Consider the following 24,159-nt stretch of genomic DNA (forward strand, 5'->3'; position numbering starts at 1 on the left):
CGCGCCTTCTCTTTTATTCAGACGAACAACGAGCACTTCAAACACCCACGTCCATTGTGTTTCTTCGCTGTTCTTCGAAGTCGACGGTCGCGCGCGCTGCCATTTCGAACTTTTACAAATATGCTGATTTCAATAGTACATGCCTTCCACGTCGCCCTATATTAATCCTCCTCGGATCTTCTCGAACAAGATTTACATGGTATAAAGTATTAAATTTCAGACATATTTATCTGTTTTTATATTTATTTATTTAATACATACAGGATAAAGTCCCCTTAGCATGCAAGAGAGAAAACAAAGAAAAATAACAATACTTAAAGTCGATATATTGAAACTTTTTTTTGCACTTTATTTCTTTTACTATGGTCCTAAAGTACTTCTATCTAAATCTTACCATCTCTACACCAAATTCAAGTCAGATTTCTACCATGTAAAATTCTTCTTTAATAATCATATATCTGGTACAGTGTTTTAAAAGAATTTTAAAATCCATTCATCTTACTGAATCATCCAATCGGGATCTCTACGTATAAAATTCTATCGAATGGAATATCCATTTGCCAGGGTCGCGCTGCTTTCGCGAAATGGCAGTTGGCATCGAGCTGCGAGGTTGCGTCGATGCAACCTTTTCCATTCAATCATCGAGCCCAGCCGGCCAAAGTAATCGATTTCTAAGTCCGCGGCTGCTGTAACATTCACGACACGCTGCTTGGTCGCTATTGCTTCCCTCCTTTCATGGGAGACAAGAGGGTGCCTTCTCGCGGGAGGCATCACCTTTGCCCTTCGCTGCAATTTCGTTGCGTAAACCGACACGTCGTTTCTCCCTCGGCGGAGGCAAAAGCGGATGGACGGGACACGGTATGGAAAATATCGATCCGGTGTCTTCTTGGTGTCGACTGGCTGCAGGTGTTCTCAAATCTCACGTGCTAGATTGCTTTCTAGGCCGTAGCTAGGCGCTCCGCAGGTGTTACACGTCCCGTCGATTTGTGGTAGATGCAGGGAAACGCGCAGGCAGCGCGGTGCAACTGGGGAATAACACTTGGAGGGGTATGAGACGCTTGGCGTTGTCATTTCTGACGTGTTTCATTGTCTTCGACTGAGGATGGCGCAGGATAAACTCGTGCAGGCTTCAGGTGCAGGAAAAATGACTGGGACATTTTTAGGGTAGCCATTTGTGAGCACGCGGGTATTCTTTTGCTACAAGGGGGTGTACAATTAGTTACTTCAGTGGATATCGTTTAGAAGGTGCTCGCTACTTTTTCCTGAAATTTTTCGGGAAAGGTGAATAACATAGTCAGTGATACGAAACTGTGTTTGAACTACTTGCTTCAAGTGAATTAGACACGGGAGTTTTGATAAAAAGCAGTGTGAGATTCTCAGCATTAAAGTCTCTCTTTCAGTTTAGTAATCCACCCTGTATGTTTCGATTTCGTTGGCGTGTCACGTTGATCGATAAAGGCAACTCGATAAAACTACAAGTTTCTTCGGTAGTTCTCGTTTGCCCCGTTGTGAATCATAAATGTCTCTGACGTAATTTACCGCTGTCTTTCCGTTAGAACGTCTATTATTTATACATATGTATACGGTTTTCGTGCAGCGTTATGAATACCATACCCCTCAATATTTAAGATCCTCTGATTATATTTGCCCTCAAATTATATTTAATAACATCACGTAGCAAAGCACTACTTAACCTTCTTGGTACAGTCTGCAAAATAACAGGAGAAGGGTTTTAAGTGTCAGGTCAAATGATCTCAATCTGTAGTATTATAATTACAAAAATTTTAAATTATCTTTGTTCAGAAATAAATTGGAATTCATTTTCTGCGCGATCAAGGCATGTATTCCAAAGGGTTTTAAAATTTTAAGTATCTACTAATTCAATCTTATTATGCACGTGGTACTCCATAAAATTTCTTTGGTACAGACGATTCCCATAAACTTGCCCCACGATGCTTAATTAAAAACACAGAGTACTTTAAACCTCACAGAATTTCCCATAAATTAATTCAACGGGAGCGAAACTTCACCACCTGATCTTTTGGTCTCGTTCGATTTGAATATTATTTTAATTGAAGAATGTTAATTGTACTCAACGAGTTATGGATAAAAGGAGTTCCTTTCGTTCCAGAACAAATAAAATTCTCGAAATTCATTACTCCACTATGGAATTGGCAGAGGAAAACGTGGACGATCTTGAAACTTGAAACGATCGAAAATAATGTCCCACTGATCGCAGAGGTACCCTGTTTCTGTAATACGGTTTCGATTCAATTGCCTCTTGTCCGCAAGTTATTAACGCGCAGGGTAATTAAGAGGCACTTAATTACGCTTGGGTACCAAGGACGATAATAAATGAGACAAAAAAAACAATCTTTTTGTGCCTGCTTTACGAAGAGATAGCACCTTGTTGGATAAGATATCAAGAATTTAACATTGACCATCGAAACGGTTGGGAAACTTGAGCTGGTACAGCGAAAAAGCAGAAGTTTCGATAGTCCATAATGTACTCATACAAAATTTCGTTCAAAAACTCGGTAATACGCTCTCCATGGATGCGAAATTTTACTGTTCGTCGATTGTCGACCTGAAATTTCATTTTACTTCGATCGTCGCCCCAAAATTTCCCTTTCCATCGATCGCCAACCTAAAATTCCTTTACGTCATCCATTGACTCAAAGTGTCAACGTTTTATCATCCACCAACATAAACTTTCAAATTTCAATAACTCCTCGATCCAAAACTGTAACGTTTTACCGCCCCTGCCACAAAACTTCACCTTCGCATCATACACCAGCTTTTTTACCAGCAAAATTTCGTCGTTCCCTCGTTCATCGATTCAAATTTCAACAACCCAGCATCCCCCGGCACAAAATCTCAACGCCCCATCGCCTACCCACCCAAAACTTCAACGTCCCCCAACCCATCGACCCAAAATCTCCGATCCCCATCGCGAAGAAGTGGCGGGACACGAGTTGCACGTAAAAGGAAGACATCGATTGCCGATCTGCTCGAGTCGCTTTGGAACAGTCGAACGCCAACGAGGCCCCCGGAACGAGCAAACAGCGGATCTCGCCCGCAGATTTCCGCATCTGCGGGCAGCATTCGTTACAGCGCGCTCCCAGCTGCACCGCGGAGCTCCTGCGACGCGATTTGAGAACCCCCCGAAGACGTTTTTGTCCTTCTTACCGGCGGCACGGCGCGACCGAGGGGCTGAGAGGCCAAGGGGTGACCCGGTTCGCCTCACCTGAATGCAGGGGCAGGGTTTTTGGTCGTGGTACAAAGGTGCGCCCCAAGGATCCCTTGACTTCGGCTACCCGGATGAGCAACATCTGCGCCAGTCGACGACGAGATTTTGCCGCGAAATCATCTGCTCCCGCGGAATCCCATCGAAACGCGAAATACTCCGACTCCGCGGCATAATTCAGGGGGACACGCGCCTCTTCGCCGATTTAAATCATCATTGCAGCTTCGAAACTGTTCGCCTTTTCTCGCACATAACTTTGTGACACGTCTTGAACTGCTCGACGATCGATAAGAGCGAAAAGGTGCCAGGTGTGCTGAGCTTTTCAAGGACTGAGTACTTTTGAAGATTTTGAAAGTCAGTGATTCGAGTGAATTTATGTTAAAATTTGAAAGTGAGAAATCGTGTTGTTTAGACGTCACAGCTTTGCAGTTGAAGAATATTGAAGGACTTCGAATTTTTTAAGAGCTTCATTGTTTGGACCATGTGGAGGAAAAAGTGTCATAATAGGGAGAATCAATTTCCCCAATTTCTTCAACACTTTCCTTCGTCCGTCTCTGAAAATTAGAAACACTCCTCGCGAGATCACTGATCAAGATGGCGGCGTGACAATTGTGAAGTTAATGTTAAACAATCGTTTCCACCGAACACCAGTAAATACTCCATCGAAAGGCTTGTACCATCCATGTGCAAAGAAAGTCCAATTAAGGAGGGACATCTGTCCGAGTTTCCTCGACGCGAAGGCTATTGCGTCAACGTGAATTCGAGACGTCGATGGCAGCGACAACGAGCAATAATTTATCGAGGCGCAGTGGCCAGTAAATAAGAGACTCGTGGCCAAATAAAGGAACATCAAAGGCGAAGCAGCTCGGTCTGTCCCGAAGGGTCGACGTCCTCGCAATCGACGAAAACCGACGAGCAACGCCTGCTGAAAATACTTACCGCTTGCGTTTTCGCGGGCCTCTCGAATCGTCGTCGAGACGCAGAATGCCCGTCGAAGCGAGACGAGCAATTATCGCGAGGTTCCCTTGGCGCTGGGCGATTAAAAACCGTGAATTTTGGTGCCATCGTTAATCGACTCTTAGATGCTTATCAGTGAATCCGAAACTCAAAGGGACTTGTTCTGGCCGTGGTCTTCGTTGCTGAAGTGGAGGATCAAGACTGTGTCAACATTCGTGTGTGAATTGAAAATTCCAGTGAAATTCAATTGCCTTTAATAACTGTGATTTGAATTTTAACATTTATTGGCGAATTGTGAACTTAGAGTGGAAGCATTGATGGTTTTGGCTGATGGATTTTAAACCCGAGGTGATTTGAGCTGGTGCTGTTTGTCAGGCGACTGAATTCTTAATTAAACTTGTTACGGTGCATATTAACGGTGCTGGACTCTAGTTGCAAATATTCAGACACATTTGTTGACCTTTCACGACGAAATTGAATATTTAATCACAGTGTCTTGGAAAATTGAGTAGCCTGAAGCAGCCATACCACTTTTCATCGACAGATTGCAAAACTTGATAGAGTGCTTGACATTAAGAGCTCTCAAAGTTGAGAAGAGCTGGCGATATTCCCGTTCGTCGGTAGCTCAGCAACATTTCAGTCATCTTTATTAATAATTATCACCACTGCACTCAATACAAACCAGTTCCACGGTTAGATGAATCGCGCCTTGTTTTCGCACGGCGACAACTCGTCAAGGGGATTACAAAATTCAGAAGAGAGCTCGTATCGGCTGCATCAGCAAATTGCAAAACTCCGCGCGACACGTATCCCCCGTCCGCATAAGTTACTTGCAAAATTCAAAATACATTACCATCGACTTACTTCAAGGACTAGCGAGCAAGTCTGCTACCTTTAATCCAGCAAATTGCACAACTGGCAGAAAGAAACTATTAAATACCATCCCGCATCTTCCACTAGACAACGTTCAAGAACTCATCTGCGTTAACCTTCGAAAAATTTAGGTTCCACTTTGCCTCATAATTTTACTCGCGCCAGAAAACAAGCCTTTACAGTAGACTCTAGTCTTACTACGATCTACAAATCTCATTCTCTCCAAGAACTAATACTATCCACAAGAAACACACGCAGGGTAAATAGCGTGGGTCCAAATGGACCCGATACCCGCCGTCCGAGGCTCAAAGCTCCACCATGGTCAACGACTAACATGATTAAAGTGAAATCAATACCTATCTGCTTCTTTCAAGATTTAAATAAGTTATAAATAACGATTGACCACTGATTGTTTCTCAACATTCTCGAATTAATCACTGGAATAAGAAAAAAAATTCCAAAAAACGGCAGAAGATAGCTGATATCCAGGGCTACATATACACTGCTTTCCGCTACTGTATGCCCGCGCCTTTCGCAACATCGATCATATAAGAAACAGTTACTAAAACGATTGAGAAAAGTGAACGTGCCACGGCTCCCCCCAGAAGCATAAATCGCAAGCGATCGACGCAGGAGCGGCGCGCAAGGATCGTTTAAAGAGCCCGTGGGTTTAAATCCCCCGGCACGGTTGGCCCTGAAGGGAAGCGAGAGGCCCGTAGGATCTACCTGGAGCCGTCGATCCCGTTTTCGGTGGTCGTGGAAAGATACCTGAGCCCAGGCCTGCTGGGATTCTTGGCTCGTGCTTCCGCGTGCGAAAAGAAACCTCTCGGGGTCCCTACCGGGGTAGATTGTGTTTGGGTCGAAACTACGACGTTCGATGGCTGCTCGCGGCAGACGAGGGAATGGTAACCGCGAGGGAAGGACGTCCGACGGTTGTTGAGCGTGTTACCAGTTATTTACTTCCTCTCTTTGCCACCAGAGAAAATTAAGAAGTGCTCAGATATTTTATTCTGCGCGAATTAAAGTAGCTAAGTGCCAATTGGAGGGCGCAGTGGGGGGTGGAGACCTGTTGCTACAATTCGGGGTTGGTAAAGAATTCTGCGGTCAGTGTGACGGTAATTAAGTGGCTGTCGTGTGCAAACGGTACTTGAATCGAAGCGCAGGGAATTCTACTGGAAGTAACCAGTTGTGTGTAATGGTATCATCGACGATCCACGATCGATACGACGGGGAAAAAATCCCCGCCAGCTGGGGATCTTTCACCTAAAGCCTGGCCTCTATCCCGGCGTGCTTCCCAGCCGCGATATAGGTGACGCGGCTTGCAGATTACACTGCATCCTGACATTGGGCAGGCTTATCTCTCCCACACGTGCGCGATAACGCCTCTTTTGCTGCGTCGGTGGCGCGCGTTCAGTGACAACGAGTACTTTTAACCCGAACGGCGCGCGCTCCTCGCCAACGGTCCAGCAGGCTTTAAGCCTGATTAAACCCGCCGACGTTAAATCAAGAAGAGCCATTAATCACTTGGCAGCTCGGCTGAACGGTGCCCCGGTGAAGAGTAATAAGACCGGAGTGAAAGGAAGCCAGATACGACGCAGGACTCGCGTGTAAACAATGAGTCCAGGTGTACAATAACGACGGCTAGAGAGGATTGACGGTGCACCAGTGAGAAATTACCAGCCGCGGTGGAAACTAACGAAGCAGTGTGTGATTATCGCAAAGCCTCGGTGGAGATTCTGACAGGAGAAATCTGACGGGCTACCAACGAAAACGAACTCCGCTGGATTCTAGGAGTTCGTAGCAATTGCTGAATGAAAATCGTCATCTTCGCGCAGCGGGCTTGCTGGTGACGCTGAATACTATCGATGACTCAGGAGCGAACGCGATAACTCGTTGTTTACGCGCTGCAAAATGCCGTCGTAGCAATCGGACCGATATTTCTTGAGGAACTCTTGAAAAGTAACCTTCATCCAGTGGGAACCGTGTGTTGGGGTCGATAAGGCGAGATTAGGGGGGGAATGAATTCACGAGGAATGTTTCTCGACCGCGTGCTCTCGAGGACCGATATGTTGGTGAACGCGGAGGGACGCTGAGGACGTGGCGCGTTCTTTTCACGCGGAGGAATTCGTGCGCATCTGCTGCTGTTTCTCACGCGTCGCAGTTCGTATGACCAGGAGGAAGATGTGCGTGAAACCGATGGAGGAGAACGAGGAGGACAAGGTTGTCAGCATGATCATCAACTACTTCACTGTCAGGGTAAATATGCGCAAGGGTGGCGAAATTGAGTCGGTTTCGCGCGTGAACGTTGGGGGCGGTTGCGCGGCGACGTTTGGAATGCCGTTCAGATGGATGGAAAACTCCGCTTCGTGGTTTCTTTGAATTTAGATGTATTATTGTATTATATGTCTTGCTGGTTATATTAATTTAATTTCCTGCCTGAGGATTTTTCACGTAGAATGACATACTGCACGTGGAAAATAATAGTTCATGTTATAGTTACTGGAGATATTAATAAGCGCAGGCAATGATATTTATTTCGATATCTCGTGGAGGATTTATATGCTGTTTTCCTTTTATGTGGCGGATTTGTATTCGAATATCTGAGATTTGGGGAGAAAATTTCCGGGTAATAATATCGTTACGAGTAACGATAGCTTGAAATATATTATTGCCAGTTTTCACTCACAGATTGTACGTGGGGTACTTGGAGTACAGTGTTATTTTTTATTAGCAAATTAAGTGACGAAAAATTGATAACACCCTTCACTTTCTGGAAAGAAATTTGGAGAAAAATTATTATACATTTGTCACTTATGGGGAAGAAATCTCTTCGATCTCCAAGTACCTAATTTTCTACTTTAACACTCAAAATGACGAGGCTTAGTGTACCTATATCTATTTCTATTAGAGAGGTACCCATGTATAGATAGACTATATATACGATATCTTTTTAATAAATTAATAAATTTAGTCACTCATAGCGATAGAAGCGACCGAAAATCTCAGAGAATGCACGAATATAAGTTTGAGTAATTTTTATAAGCAATCACAGTGGTTTCCCAGTCATTGTGACCGTTTTGATGGTCCTTAAGTTCATTCGATGTTCGATAGCCTTAAACACGCGTTCTTCGCGAGTTTACGTTAGGTTTTCTATGCTATTTGGGCGTACCTGTGGAAAATTTGTGGCCCGTCGCATTGTCGGGTGCATTTCCTGGAACATGCAAACATTTGGACTCCTTCCGAGTTTCACTGGCGCTCGGCCAGGTTGTCTTTATCCGGTGATCCGAAAGAGGTTGTACGAAACGCGTTCAAAAGTCGAGGAAAGTGGAACGGGCGATTTAACGTATTCGAGAACGTTTCGGCGATCCTGCTGAGGAATGTACTACGCCAAACAAAAGGAGAAACAATTTTACTGCATTCGGGGGCGTAACTACGTCGTTATACTCGAAAAATAGTCATAATCAGTACTACATTACTTCTGTATCTAATTTTAAATTAATTTACGTAGTATGTAATTTAAAATCAATACAAATATTTATTACGACAGTATTTCAATTATCAAGATCTGGGCGTATAAATGGACTGATATTTTAACCGCACAAATTATAAAAATGTTCGTTAGATTCTTAGTGGTAGTACTACTTAGTGTTTAACATTTCCGTTAGATTATTAAATTCCTGTGGTTATTAGGAATGCCCGAGAGAAGTTTCATCTACAAGGTATACTCTGGGTTTAATACTAGTTTCTTAAAATAATTCTGTTAAGGGGGAAATATTCTCTTTTAGCGTGTCAGATGGTAGTGAAATTTTCTGTGTGAGATATTGCCTCTGCTAGAACAATTCCATAGGGGAGAGACCTAGGAACGCCCCTCTTTTTTTAATGAAGTAGTATGTAAATTACTCCATTTTTAAATAGAATTCTTAAAAGAATTCGCTTCTACTTCCAGCATTCTGCTTATCCAAGGTGAAATAAAACATACTGAAACTGATGTACTGCAAATTCAAATAACATTTTATTAATTTCTTAAACATGCTTGTACATTCAAGAGTGAATATTTACCATTTCTGTTACTAAAACTTCTAATTCCATTGAAGTTCGCGAGGGATTAGGTATGCATGTTGATATAATTCGATTGTTCGAACATTGACGTATTCTATTTTTCAATTTTCAGCTATAAATAGAAGGTACGCATAAAGTGCCTATAATAAACAAAATAAAATGAAATTTGGAAGTGATTTTCGGGTCTGACGGTCAGTTGGTACATGGTTGCTCCGGCTGCATGTGCTGAAACCTCCCAGTATCAAACACAGTGGAGAATACCTTTCACCTGAGCAATGTCACGAAAGATTCCTCGATAGCGCGACGAGAGTCAGTCGATGATTTTCACTCGCGGCACGGGCAACTTTTGCTACCGGGAGACGGTTCCTTCGTTGCCATACTCCGACCGATCATTTCCAAACATCCTAACGCTCTGTTCGATTAAGACCACGAGCTTTTTCAACGTAAGAGAACGTTTTTCTACTTTTCAACAGGAAATAATAACAGTGGTGCCGTGTATCTTGCAGTGACATTATAAAAAATGATTAATTTAGATGTTTCTATTGTGAACAGCTGTCTGCATATTTTTGTGTCAGAAACGTGGACGAATATAGTGGAATGAAGAGCTTAGAATAAGATTTCACAAAATGCTTCCACCGTGAAAAATTTTATAATGCGTAAGGCACGCAAGAAATATTATTTCAAATCACTGAGAAATGTATCCTTTTGATTTCGTCGATTATTTCATTTATCTTCGACAAATGGGACAGAAGATAGCCACTCGATATTCTGCTCCGAGAAGATTTGCTACCTTGGCGAAGCGGAGGATCGCGTTCTACCGCAATTCCACGTCCGCGTTCTTCTTAGCTTCTTCTGGTCGTTGGGATTCCCGTGTAAACGAACTCTCGCGAGTCAGTGTTTAACGTTTTAATTATTTCTGCCGACGTCAGACGAGTTCTCCAGTTTCTCCGGTCTCGCTTGGATTTCTCCTCGTGCGCTTCGCTCAGCTGTTCGCGAGTAACGTGCTTCGATCTGCACGCTCATTGACACAGTCATTGAAGTTGCTTGCACATGACCCTACCACCTCATTCTGCGCACTATTATGTACCTTGGGAAATTGTGAAACAGCTCCAGACCTAGGACAGTCGATATTCAAGCTGCTAATAGCTTAATAACCGACTGCATGGAGGAGGGTGGTCAATATTTACCCTCTCCACAATCTCAACCCTCCCGAAATCAGCTCTGACATATTAAACCTAAGAAATACCTTATTTTATGAAAAAAGTGCCACAAAGTAAGCAATAACCAACATATCCTATTGTTATAATAAATGCGAAAGTGTGTTTGGATGTTTGCTACTCAATGACGTCGCAACTACGCAACGGATCTCCCTGAAATTTTGTATACGCGTAGTCTAGGACCAGGAATAACATATGGGGTACTCTTTATCCCGATTTTTTTGACCGATCTGGGCCAAATTTTGCATAATTAATCTCTAGAACCCTGCGGAAAATATAGGCTACCATGAAGTCTAGAGATCCCACCCTTTTCCCTTTATTTCACTCCCTTGAATGTCTCTCTATCCTTCAGACAAGGATAAGCAGAGCTTTAGAAGCTTTCGCGCTTAAAATTGACAGTAATCTCTGTCAAGAATCGAGTAAATACAACACATTCCGTGGCACGTATCCCCGTAAACACGAGGATCCATTAATTTGCGAAAGGGTTAAGCAGATATCGGTTTAAACGCTACCTCACTCGAATTATCGGACTCTGGCTAACAGCGCCCTCTTTCCTTGCCCGCAGAACTTCTTCTCGAAGAGGTCGTTCCGCTCGAACCCGCTGAAGAGGACGAAGAGCGTGACGAAGCTCGAGCGACAGAAGCAACGCGGCGCTGGGCTTCGGGGTTGCCGTTCACACGAGTCCCTCCTCTGCGGACAGGCGGTGACCTCGATGGACCTCGCGGCCGTGACACCGCTGCATCCGAGCCTGCTTGGCAGACCTCACTGCTTCCAGGTCACACCCAGCACCGGTGGGCCCAAGTATTTCAGTTGCAGGACCGCTCACGAACGGGACCAGTGGTTACACAGGTTGGTACCGTTCCCTCTGTTTTTCTTTCTTCTTTCTTCTTCCCGCGATGAATCGCTGGGCCTGGACCGGGCCCACTCGTCCGGCTCGGCGAACCGTCACGCGGGGCGTTCGCTGCCAAACGACGAGTCATCGCGGAAACAATGCCCCGCACGGCGGCCGAATCTCGCCCGCAGCTACGTTGGAAATGGCTTGTTAACACGTTCTTTGTTAAAACTGTTTGTTATAGAACATTGTTGGCGATTGGTTCGATTAGTGTAGGTACAGTTTTAACTTGGGTTTAGCACGTGTACAATACGTAGTAATTATATACAATTAATGTTAAGGGAGTTTATTTTTTAAAGTAATCTTTGATTTTTTGGATTGGGTAATTAACGCTCTACTGTATTACACTTATCAATAGGATCTCAAGGGAATATAGTTGGGTGTAGTATAATCTTCGTATATTCTAATGTGGAGGCAGCCCTTTTTCATCGTACTTTGAAGTTTAATTTCGTCGGGTAGAGTTTCTAACGAGTACTTGACCTGTACGTGTTAAAACACAGTTTAAGGAAATCCGTTCAACCCGACGCGGAGCAGACACGACGAACGGACAACTCCCTGCAGATTTGGCTCCTCGAGGCGAAAGGTGTGCCAGCCAAGAAGCGATACTTTTGCGAGGTCTGTCTAGACAGCACCCTGTACGCGAGAACCACCGCGAAGTTGAAGGCCGACCTTTGCTTCTGGGGCGAGCACTTCGACTTCCATCATTTGCCTTCTGTCAACACCATACAAGTGAACCTGTACAGGGAGGCTGACAGAAAGAAGAAGAGGGACAAGAATGTTTTGATCGGTAAGGCATCTAACCAATTATTCAATATCGTATACAGAACTTCAGGGTATGCTCGGCATCTCAAAACTTCAGAAGAATTAAATATAAAATATAAAATCTTGCGAAACCTTACACCTGGGGAGGGAGGGGTTAAGGAATCGCCAAAAGTACCCTTGCGTAATTTAAGGACGGCCTTTTCCGATAATGAAACTGTCCTAGGGATGAAAATACCCCCTGATGTGTGAGTCAAAGAAATTGTGAATTTTCATTCTATCCGAGGAACATCCATCAGGATTGTAAGTCCATTACAATATTACGTAGATAAAGCTTGTAGAAAATCACAATATTTTTTACTCGTCCTTACTTCGACCTTCACAAAATATTCTGCAAACTTGATTTCGAAGCTCCGTTTAGTCACCCACGAAACTTTGTTAAATCTGTCCTCAGGTTCCGTGAGCATACCGGTGCACAACGTTACGTCGCGTTATCTGACGGAGAAATGGTACCCCGTAGTAGGGGACAAGGGCCCGTTGAAGGAGCCCCCAGCGTTGAGGGTAAAATGCCGTTTCCAGTCCGTGGACATACTACCCGTTCAGGTGTACCAGGAGTTTCTGGAGTACCTGAAGACGGACTACAAGTCATTGTGCGAGAAATTGGAGCCTGTGATTGGCGTGAAAGCGAAAGAAGACATCGCCACGGCTTTGGTGGCAGTCATGCAACGGGAAAAGAAAGCGCCACAGTTTCTCGCCGACTTGGTTATGATGGATATACACAGAATAGGTGAGTTCTGTAGCTAGTTGCCACTTTTCATTCTACATTCTACGCTGTGGGTCAGAAAATAAATGGCACAGAGACAGGTTTTATTAATTCACGTCTTTGTCTAAATTCCTCCGTAGCATTAAATGTGCTATCACTGGGAAATACATGTTTTTACATCAGTCGAATTGTTATATAAATTTTTTAACAACTTCTAATCCTCTTTCTATTAATATTATAATCAGCGATTTCTCGTAATATCGATCTCATACCTACTTGAGAATTCTACTTTTCTGGAAAGAGTGCAGAGTCCAAATTTACCCAAGACAAGCGTCAATCCTCTCAGTGCCAACATTCGACCAATTAGCGTACACCGTGTGCGGATTTACTTCACTCATATTCCTTAAACACACTCGCTGGACGCCCATAGGCGTTCCCCGCACAACTATCTTACGCTGTATAAACGTCGGCTCACAGCGTTGAGAGGGTTAAAGAAGCTGAGGACCTCTCCTGTCCCGAGTGCCCGTCTGTTCATGGCAAATATTGAATTTCAGACGACGAGAGGCTCACCTTTCGAGGAAATTCCTTAGCCACGAAGGCGATGGAGGCCTACCTGAAGCTGACTGGCGATAGGTACCTGCAGGAGACCTTGGGGGCCGTGGTCAGGGGCGCGGTAGAGGGTGGCGACTGCGAGGTGGACCCGCTGAAGGTCGCCTCAGTGGTGGCCCTTCACAAGCAACAGCAGAATCTGCGGAACGCCGTGGAGCTCGCCTGGAGCAGGATACTGGCCAGCCACGCTCACTTTCCTCTCGAATTGCGGGAGTGCTTCCGTATATTCCGCGAGCGTCTGGCCGACATGGGCCGCGAGGACATCGCGGACAATCTCATCTCGGCGTCGATATTCCTCAGATTCCTCTGCCCCGCCATACTCAGCCCGTCTCTCTTCAACATCACGCACGGTGAGTCGAACATCCTGCATGACATCCTGCCAGCTCATCTCCAATTGCTAACGCATCCGACGCTGTATTGGACGCTCCGTTTGGAGCGTTGGGTTTCTGAGGGGGATATTGAAAACTGGTGGAAAAGGAACGGGATGTGTTTAAGAGTTTGCCGATTAAACCGTTTGATACTTGATACATGTTTGCGTGCTCCGGGGTCCATCAGTTGAAAGTACAATACCTACTTACCTATGAGCTATGCACTGTGTTTTAAATTCAGTGGCAATTTATGTTATTTTGTAAGTGACAGTTCTGTTGAATTTCTCATAGTTGCAGCTACTTTTTTCTTTGTTACAAATGGGTGTCGAGTTCGAGGTGATAGATTTGGATGGTTTATTGAATTTAATTCTTAGTTAGTTACCTTGATCCTGAACATGCAAGATTATTTGAGACAACTTCTAGAACTGAAGTGACACTTGAAGGAGTGCGAAAGTGTTTCCAAAGATTGCATTAGATCTACATGTTTTCTATAAAATTGCACTGCTCCTATTTCAGCCCCACGTGTTCAGCTCAACGTAATCAATTATAAATAAACTCATTTACAGATTAGAATGGGTCACATTGCATTCCAGTTTCCAATTGCAGTTGCAGTTCTTAGTCATAGATGAGTGATTCGTGATTCCTAATAACACTTCCTGGAAAATAACATTTCTACCGAGTGTTGTCTGTTATATGTGTTTTACGATGCAACTTGAGTTCGAAAGGATAAGATAGCTGTGCTTTTATATCATTGCCACAAATGCGACATAGAGTAATAATAGTATTTATCTTTTCTGATATTTTATTGCTTTATCTGCCTGTTTACTATAATATTACGCAGCTACGCTAGCGAGGGATTGTGGGGAATATAATCGGACCACGCAGAATTAGATAAATTCTTAATTAGTAAAATAATATATATATTGGATGATTCACCCAATTCTGCATGAATTTTATTTTAAACACCAAACAAATGTATACGGTCGCAAATAACATAAAGATGGAGAAACAAATTTTGAAAATTGCTTCCCACACTTATTCATATATAGTTTTAACAGTTACATGGTTATTCTATGCAAAATAAATGTTAATATTACCATGACTTTCACAAACTGATGCTTTTTAGAGGATTATAGACGAACAATATTGAAACAAAGGGTGTTTCAATTATTTCCAGAATACCCAAACGAAAAGGCAGCGAGGAATCTCACCCTCGTCGCCAAGACGCTCCAAACTCTCGCGAACTTCACGAGATTCCAAGGGAAAGAGAACTTCATGGAGTTCATGAACGATCTCCTGGAGCGCGAGGCTCCGTCCATGAAGAACTTCCTCCAGCTGATCAGCGTACGTTCAATCCTTCGTTCACCATCGCGACGTCCACGCTCGAAATTCATAACCAATCAGATGTTCCTTTACAGAGCCCATTGCCAAAGGACGCGCCAGCCAACAATTCCTTAGAATTCGACGGCTACATCGACCTGGGGAAGCAGCTGTCCCTCTTGCATGCCCTTTTACGCGAGAGTTTAGTCACAATCTCCTCGTCTTCCTCGTCACTGCCCCCGTCGAGGCTGCCAGAGATTTTAGAACGGATCTCCCTAGCCCTGGACCAGCCTGGTCCAAGTCCAGTGCCAGCCGCCCATCGCTACCCGAACTTGCAGAACAATATATTCCGTTACAACGACCCAACGATCGCGAACAGCAACACGAACCTCTCTGTATCGGCGACGTCTACGCTCAGCAACCACAGCACCCTCAACGGAACCATCAGAGACAGCAACGAGGTACTGCAATCGAACACCCTAGGCCACAACAGCTCGCGCAGCCCGAACGTCGCCAGGGCCGCCACCCTTCCCCGAAACGCTTACATGCCGACCAACGGCAAGCTACAGCTGCAAATCACCACCGACGACTATCCTCTAGAACCGCCAGCCTTTGTGTCCCGTTCACCAACCCCGATAGTCCGGCAACACAGGGCGATAGGTTCGAACAGAACGGGCGCGGGCTTCAGACTCACAGCCAGCGCGAGTTTGGCGAACGTGAATCACTGCCAAACGCACCCCACCAGCCCCACGCGATCAGAAAGCCACAGCAATTTAAAGGACTCCAACTACAACATCACGTCGCAGAACAACCAGTCCAACATATGCACCATCGTCTCCCAGCAACAGCAACAGCAACAGCAGCAGCAGCAGCAGCAGAACCACCGGCACAACATGGCGCGGCTGCAGACCCTCGACATCCATGACAGGGAGGATAATTACAATCATAATAACTACAACGTCTCGAGATCGACGAGCAGGAACCACTGCAACAAGGAGGAGAACGCGAACCAGACGCAGCACCAGAACTACAACAATGTCTCGAAAACTACTGTGAACGCGAACGTCGTGGTGAACCCTTCGTCGAATCTGACGCTCTCGATCAACCACCAGCCGAATAATAACTACAACAACAGCAAGACCAGTAACAACACGACTGCCAATGGTAACCTGGTGGAGCTGTCGGACCTGCTGAGGTACGCCGACGACGAGGTGTCCGAGTCCAAGTCGCAGAAGGGCTCCCAGATATCCATCTCCCAGCTGAGCAACGTCGCCTCGTCTGGGTATCAGAGCTTTGCGGCGTATAGTCAAAGCTCCAGCCCCGTGGACCTCAGCAGCAACAACGCTAACGCGCACATTCTTAACGCCGCGCCCCTCGCTTTCGCCAACCCTGTGTATCACATGGAACCGAATCACGGCAGAAGCGGGAGGAGAGGCAGCAGTAGCTCCGAGGAGAGGGAAGGGAGCGGCGGCGGAGTGGAGGGCGTGAGAGGCGTCGATCTCAGCCCATCGCCTCCACCCCAGAACAACGTGAGGAACCTGCAGAGGAACAGCCAGAACCAGTGGAGGCAGACTAACCAGACGCACAGGAATAACTCGGAACAGAATCAAGTTTGCTGCACGAAGCTGAGGAGGAGATTGTCCCTGGACTCGACGCGGGATCTCTCTGATACTAGTGAAGAGGAGAGCTGCACGACTAGGAGGAGCAAGTCCCGTAGTCACCGAAGCATCGATCAGGTAACGCATCGCTTGTTCTACGCTTGTATTTTGGCACTTGGTTTCTTTGATGACGAACGAAAGTATTAAATGTGGGATTTTACCAAATCTGAAACAGTGGAACTAGTCTTGTGTAGAAGGTTCTCGTTGTGCAGTGTACTTGCTATTTGTAACGCAAACACTTGCAGAAATAGTGATTGTTTTGAGCTGGTAAAAGTAATTAAGTACTGGGCTCCTAACTTCCGACTTTATTTCTTTAAACTACTTATATAGGATTTGAATATGCTCCCTATAATTTCCATATTACTTGTGAGTTGTTTAATCCCATCACTACCACCTGAAGACATATTAATTCATTCAGAAGAAAACACTGTCTTTCATATAATTGAAACTTTCATAAATATAGCTCTACAGAACTATCGGGCCCTAAAATTCTTTTACTCACAACCCTCTCATATCATCCAAGTTCTCAAACCAGCCTTCAAACTACACCCACCCAGAAAACTCACCATCGAAACGATTAAAATCAATACCAGGTACGAAACCTCCACCAAGTTCGTTCGTCATTGAGGAAGCCAAGTCTAACAGCCCCCCAAAACTTGCAGCTGCAGCCAAGCCGACGACGCAGCAACTGAAAGGCCACTCTTTAGCTCGAAACGTTCGCAGAGCCAAAAGAGGAACTTATAATTCTCATACGATTCACCTTTAACTCTTGTATGTACATAAGTCGCCGTAACGCGTTACCGTTGTGAATAACAAGTTCCTCTTTCCGCGTGCCATTTTCACGTTCTCTCTCTCTCTCTCTTTCTCTCTCTGATCTCTGTCGCCTAACGGAACGCCCGCTCCGAAAAACATTACGCGCCTTTCTCTGTGTACTTATGCGTGTCTTGTAACTAACATCGCCACGTCTCTTCGTTTCCAGTACGAAGTTGAAATCGAGAGGCTGCAGAGTAGCGTAGATCGACTGAGGGCCCGGTTAGGCGCAACCGAGGATACCGATATAGACGGCGTTGCACCGGATACCAAGATGAAGAGCATCATCTCCAGGTACTTAATCCCTCATTAACGCGTCAGCTAACCCCGTCGATCACCAAACTCGATTCTCTGCCTAAGTGTGGACCCAAACCACCCCCTCTTAATCACGCCCCCACCCAGATTATAACTTACCATTGTTCTCTATCTCCGCGTATCACTCGAGGCCTTCTGTCTCTCATGCTCGGCGTCACTTCGGCTCTCTTCTTCCATCCTCTCTACCTCACTTCTTGCCTAATCGCGATTTCATTCGACGCAAGAACGGTCGAAGGAGCGTCAGCAGACTTCGACGGTTCTTCCTTCAGCACGGTTCTCATCGTTTGCCTTTGATCCACGCGGAAATGGTTCCTGGAGCGCGATTAAAGGAAGGCAGAGCTGAATGTACCCCACTGCGGCTCCTAGTAGCTTTAATAGACTAGATACCCTTGGTACTTTCGTCGAACATTCTTCGTGGCTCTACTTAGGTATATACAGGTGTTACGTTTTAATAGATTCATTGTGGTTTTGTTCCCAGGAGTATCCTCGTTCAGCTCTGTCTGCCCAGCGTGTAAATGTAAAGCATTCGAGATTTAAGGGCTAAGGTGTAAATAGAAGAGACAGTGAATCTACGTTTTCTTCTGTGCAACGAAATATATATATATAGTTTAACGGGAACAGAGAGAAACGCTGTCCCCCGTAAATCCGAAACCACCCGGTTTACTGTTCTCAAAATAATGTATGTTTAATTGATTGTGTGTTCCTGTGCATTCTATCCGCTGCATTTGGTATACTCTGGCTTGATCTGGACCTTGGTGTAAGAGTCAATTATATTTCTAAGCTTTCTTACGTTTTTACGTCACACGTTTCTAGCATAACATATTTATATATTATATATATATAAAACCAAGAAATAGAACGATGAAATATGTATATATATATGTATCATCGCTCTATTTCTTGGTTTTTGTCCGACAGTTATTTATATATACATACACATATATATATATGTATATATAAAACACGTGTGCGATATACTTGTCGCTATGAAGCGTTGCCATTGTCCGATACGACAAGTTAGATTGTTAATCAGCTCACCCAATTCTGTACTCTGAACCCAGTGCCCGACGAAAGCATTCTCACCAACCCCTCAGCGCGTACTTGCTTACATCACCGTCCAAAGAAACATTCTGTCAGTCACATGCCGTCGAATACTCTCTCCACCGAATTTCTCACCGATCACAAGCCTTGCCTCGTACACATCACGGTTCTTTTTCACGTGTGCACGGATCACTCTGCAAGTATACCGGTCTCCTTATATCGGGTCTGTCTAGCGTGTCGCGATAAAGGAACATTCAGGATACTGAAAATCAGAAGTCGGAAATATAGAAAATTTTGTCGTAAGTTGCTTACAAGGGAAGTTCGGTAAGCCGGAAATTGTGATTCGTTTGAAACTTTGCGGGTTCGTAGGGAACCACTGTAAAAGTAATTTCTTGGTTGCTACGTTTTGGTTCTTCAGGATGGAAACACCCCTTAAAGATTAATGTGTGCTTCCTCGAAAACTGTAGTGGGTATAAAGAACTCTGTTAGAATGAAAATTTAATAGTATTTTGTGCTCTGTAAAAGTGTGCAATAAAAGGGTTTAAACTGTTTTTTTTTACTTTTAAATTACGTACACGCGACAAAACAAGTTACGACAAAAATTTATTCTGTATTTTTGAGTTACTTTTTACGTAGAATCACTTGTAGCAGTTACGAAACACCCTGTATGAAAGAAGATAGGGAATACCAAATAATTTTGTTAAAAGAAATAGTCATTTCCCATTGAAGTGGCAGAGTAGGGGTAAAAGAGAAATATCTGTGTAACAAAACTGTTTGTAAATAATCGGAGGAAAGGGCATTAGACTAACTAGCAACTTTGTGTCTTGTGGGAATTAACTCTAAATACTCCATCGAGTGTTTTATCCTGAACGTTTCTTCCACGGCCACCACTCACACGCTTCAACTTACAAACCCCACTGCGACTGTTCGCAGAGAAGCAGACCGCTTTGCTTCTTTACTCAAAGGAAACCTCCCCCGTGTAATCATGCATTGTTGGTCTGATTCTTTACCCTCTTTTTCTTTTACTTTCTTTAATTCTCCGAACGTATGGATATTTTCTACCAGACACACTTCGCTGCTTCCTTTGTATTTCGTTTTCCGAGTACATTGATGTTCAGTTCTTAAATATGCATCGTGGTGCGCTTGGATCCTCTCTGGCCTCCCTGTAAAATCTCTCTGGCCTCGTGGTTCTCTCGCCACCATCCATCGCGGCTTCCAAGTGTACATAGACCATGAAAAGCCATAAAGAAAGCATAGAAAACGCTACAGAGAGACTTAACAGGCGAAGCTCAGTTCCGTGTGCGCTCAGAACCATCGGAGCATCCTCCGTTCCCCTAGAAGAACCCGCATATCTGTCTCTGAAAGGACACCTCGATCCAGTCCTTAGGATCGAGCACTATGGGGGTCCCAGAGGGTGCTCCATGGAATAGCAGCGAGCTCTACGTAGCTCGCCATGAGAACAGACCTCCCAGCGTCCCTGTTAAAGCGTAGCTCGCTGAACCGATTGCTCTTCTGTTCATTGTAGGTTAATCTCCGTGGAGGAGGAGCTGCGCCGCGAGCAACAGAAGATGTCGGCCACGCTGTCGTACAAGCAGCGCGTGATCGACGCGCAGGAGCAGCAAATAGCCGCCCTGGACGCCGCGAACTCGCGTCTGATGACGTCAAACACAAGACTGTTGTCCGCATTGAGCACCCTGAAGCAACGGTACAACGCGAAGACCCAGCTGAGCAGTGAGGCAGCCGCGTTGCTGCAGAACATCGCCGACATCGGCGAGCTGAAGAGCTCGTCCTGTTGAAGCCTGCCTGGGGACACCGCTATGGACCCTCCCCGCGCAGGAGCAGACCCGGTGAACCAAGAGGGAACGAAGATGGGCGGAGTCGCGAGATTGGGAATTGCTCTCTGTCGCCCACTGCCTCGAGGTGGCACGGGGTCACCCGAGGATGTCGCTAGATTGTCGATCGTTGCTAGATCCCCGGCCACGAGCCTGTCGAAGGGGTTCGCGTGATTGGAACATCGAAGGGGACGGGTCTTGGTCTCTCTGGACCATCCTCTTCCTCGTTGAAAACCCGTGGACCGACCCTCCTCAGGCTCGTTGCTCGAGAGTACCGCGAAACCCACGAACCTCCTCGCGTCAGTGCTAGGTTTGACGAACCTAGGTAACCGGGGGGCGCCGTGGACAGAGGGGAGACGCGTTCGTGGGAGAGAACGAGAATCGTGCGAAAATAGAGGCTACCTAGTGATTAGGCAAACGGTTTAACTAGATAATTCGCGTCGAATTTCACGCGACATAGCGTTAGGATTATTTGTACCCCCGGGGAGGTTGCGAGGCCTCCCCCAAACCCTGTCGTTCGCGATCGAAATGGCGAAGCTCTCTAGTTCGAACGTGGACGTCGATCGATCGTGTTCGTCAAGCATTCACCCGGTAACTCTCGTCCCGGTGGCTTTTCTTCGTTCGACGCGAACGAACGGAAAAGTCGACGCGCAAGTGAGACCTCATGGATGGGTATTTCGGTCGAGTGCGAGGGAAGATGGCCAGGAATCGATAGGACGGGCTGGCGAGAGGTCGATCGACTCGTCTGGCGGTGGATGGAACATTGGGAGTACAGTAGACGAGCCGCCGCCAGACGGTGAACGATGTCTGTCCCAGTTGCTTCGTTTTTACCTCGCGTTCCTTTCGCCTGGGTCGATAGAGATTGGCGAAGTTCGTATCTTGGCGATAATGTTCGGGGTTAAATTTTTTTATCCGTTTGTACGTACTCTACTCGAGCGGACAGTGAAAAGTTCAGGAGGAAGCGTGTCTCCCGAGCGAACCGTTTCGTCGCAAAAGAGCGTTAATGTTCTGGTCAGTTGCGTTGTGCGGACACCTTTAAGTGCCATCTAATTGGCCACAGTTTTAACAGTCTTTTACTGGGAAAGGGTTCGCTCGAGACGCACGGTTCTTTTGGGTACTCTTCGCGAGCTTCTTGGCGAAGGTGAGCTTGGCGACAAATTTTTGTATCAGGTCCCCAGCGATCTACACTTGCTGATTCGTCCGCGAAAGCCACGACCATTACCGGTTTCTTTTATACACCCTACACTTCGACGCACAACAGCATGCACCGTACTTGTCTAGAAGACTATGCATTATATATCGTATCGGCGTTCGTCACAGCGACGCGTAACAGCAACCTTAAGCACCGCGAGCCGTACTTCAGGATACCTTGTACATGCGTGTATATTTTTCTAGTTTCCTCTCGAAGAATTCCTTCATTTACACGAGACCTACGGAACCATCCATATAGCAGATTTTTCATTTCTTTTTTTTTTAAAAGAACATACTCCCATCGTCGTCCTTACCTCGGACCATTCGCGACATTCGTTGCGCGAGAAAGAAATGCGAAAAGGGGACGATTTGAAATATCCACGGCGAGAAACACCCCCCCCCCCCCTCCCGAACGAGGTACTCGAGTTCAGTTGGCAGACCTGCCAGAGGAAGCTTGCACGTTTGCTTGATCCAAACACCGATTCTTACTCTAAGCGACAATATTTATTTAGTAGTTTCTACCAAAGATGATGAAGTGGTTTTCATTGTAAAAAGGGAGCGCCGAGATTTGTGTAAGATATATATGTATAAATATGTATTTCGTTTCGTCGACGCGTGCCGCGCTGTTTCCACGCGATGGAACTCGGAATACGGTGACGGCGGAGAAGAGGAGGGGCGTTGCGCGCGACGCGAGAAGCTCGCGACACTCGAGCATCGAGATATTTCTTAGCCGCGCGCGGATTTTCTTTCTTTTTAATTTCTTTCTTAATTAGTCCCGCACAGCCAAACGCGTCATGCATGAAAGTTGGACAACACTATTGACCGCGTCTCGTCTCCGCTCGCGAGCGTTAGTGTGTTACGTTTCTGTTTCTTTTCCCTTTTTTTTTCTTTTCTTTATTCGTTTGTTTCTTTTTTACATCACAGCAAAAGCAGCGTTCGATTGCAACCGTTGTGCAGCGAGAAAGAGTGAGAGAAAGGAGAATCGAGCGAACGAGATTGCGCGCGGGCGTCTTAAGTGAGAGAACATGTGCGCGTGTGCATGTTCGTGCGCGTGTGTATGCATGAACGGATGAGACGAGTGAGAGGAGATTACAAATCCAGTCTAATCTCATTCGGAGGAAAAAAAAGTATTATTCTCGTCGGACCTTGTATCATAGCTTATTATCGATCGTCAGTGAGAGCGTTTTAATTTTCTCGCCTTCCGTCGATTATTTTTGTATAGAGATATATATATATGTGCATGTATACATCTTCCCTGTTTCTTTCACACACACACACCCCACTCCCGTTCCTGTCCCCCCCCCAACTCCAGTTGATCATCATCCATTTCCCATCTTTTTTGTACTTTCTTTAACACGATCTTTGAAGCTGTTTTCAATCGTCGAGTGTTTGCACAATGAAATTAATATATTTAACGGTATCCCACCCCCTACCCCCTCCGGCCCACTCTTGTTGGACGATGTAATCGATAATGGATAAATAATCTATTTAAAATGACTCGAATAGCGTGTACATTGCTAAGTTTTTTGGTATATTCGTTTCTGCAATACATCATCTGTATTTAAGCGTATAGCATCTACTAGTAACAGTACATGAACAAATAAATATGATTAGACATATTACGTATACATTTGTTTTTTCCTTTGCGAGACCCAAAAGCATTCTGTTCAGATTCGAATGTGTAAATGCACCTGAGTAAGTTCCAAATAATAAATAATGAAACAAGTAATTAATTATGACGAAAGTTATTGCAAATGTATAACTAAGTAGTTGCGAGTTTATATTTTAAGACCTAATTCCGAAAGCGCTGAAACGACTCTTAGAAAGTGCATAATTAACGAAGAACCAGAGTATAAAAATAAACCCCATTAATTGATTAATTGTAAAGAATTATGCTACACATTGAATCTTCTTCTTTCGAATGAAACCTCTCCCAGGCCAAAATCTGCTCATATATCTGCGCCTCTTTTTTGCAACTTTAAGGCGATGCCTTTGATGCTGAAATTTAGTATACCTCTTTCCACTGCATGTTCTCCTGATATATTGGCCAAAAACTGGCAAAAATTTTCAGAACGCCCAAAAATTGGGCTATGTACTAGGAGAACATGATGTCGAAAGAGGTGGCACTAAGTAAAGTCTTCGGAGAGAGAATCGAGGATGCCTTCGAAGCTGAAATTCAGAATACCTCTTTTCGCTTCATGTTCTCCTGATACCTGGGCCAAAATCTGGCAAAACTTTTCAGAATGCA

The 24,159-nt window shown here is 45.1% G+C and overlaps 1 protein-coding gene across 15 annotated transcripts in view; it reads left to right on the plus strand.

The window, feature by feature from the left end:
* Raskol (Ras GTPase-activating protein raskol) overlaps positions 1-23,537 on the plus strand; it is a 365,041-nt gene extending 341,504 nt beyond the window's left edge. For 13 of the 15 annotated variants that reach the window (XM_076819087.1, XM_076819088.1, XM_076819082.1 and 10 more), the window contains 8 exons: positions 10,919-11,202; positions 11,746-12,032; positions 12,459-12,791; positions 13,322-13,726; positions 14,922-15,088; positions 15,163-16,800; positions 17,702-17,826; positions 20,414-23,537. In XM_076819087.1, coding sequence (XP_076675202.1) covers positions 10,919-11,202; positions 11,746-12,032; positions 12,459-12,791; positions 13,322-13,726; positions 14,922-15,088; positions 15,163-16,800; positions 17,702-17,826; positions 20,414-20,684 — 3,510 coding nt within the window. In that variant the 3' untranslated portion in view covers positions 20,685-23,537. Of the gene's footprint in view, positions 1-7,001; positions 7,334-10,918; positions 11,203-11,745; positions 12,033-12,458; positions 12,792-13,321; positions 13,727-14,921; positions 15,089-15,162; positions 16,801-17,701; positions 17,827-20,413 lie in introns of those variants that run through there. The other 2 variants (XM_076819096.1, XM_076819084.1) reach the window with 2 other exon arrangements.
* The last annotated feature ends 622 nt before the right edge of the window (positions 23,538-24,159 follow it).

The sequence above is a fragment of the Andrena cerasifolii genome, chromosome 8 (assembly GCF_050908995.1).
Source record: "Andrena cerasifolii isolate SP2316 chromosome 8, iyAndCera1_principal, whole genome shotgun sequence".
In the NCBI taxonomy this organism is placed as follows: Eukaryota; Metazoa; Arthropoda; class Insecta; order Hymenoptera; family Andrenidae; genus Andrena; species Andrena cerasifolii.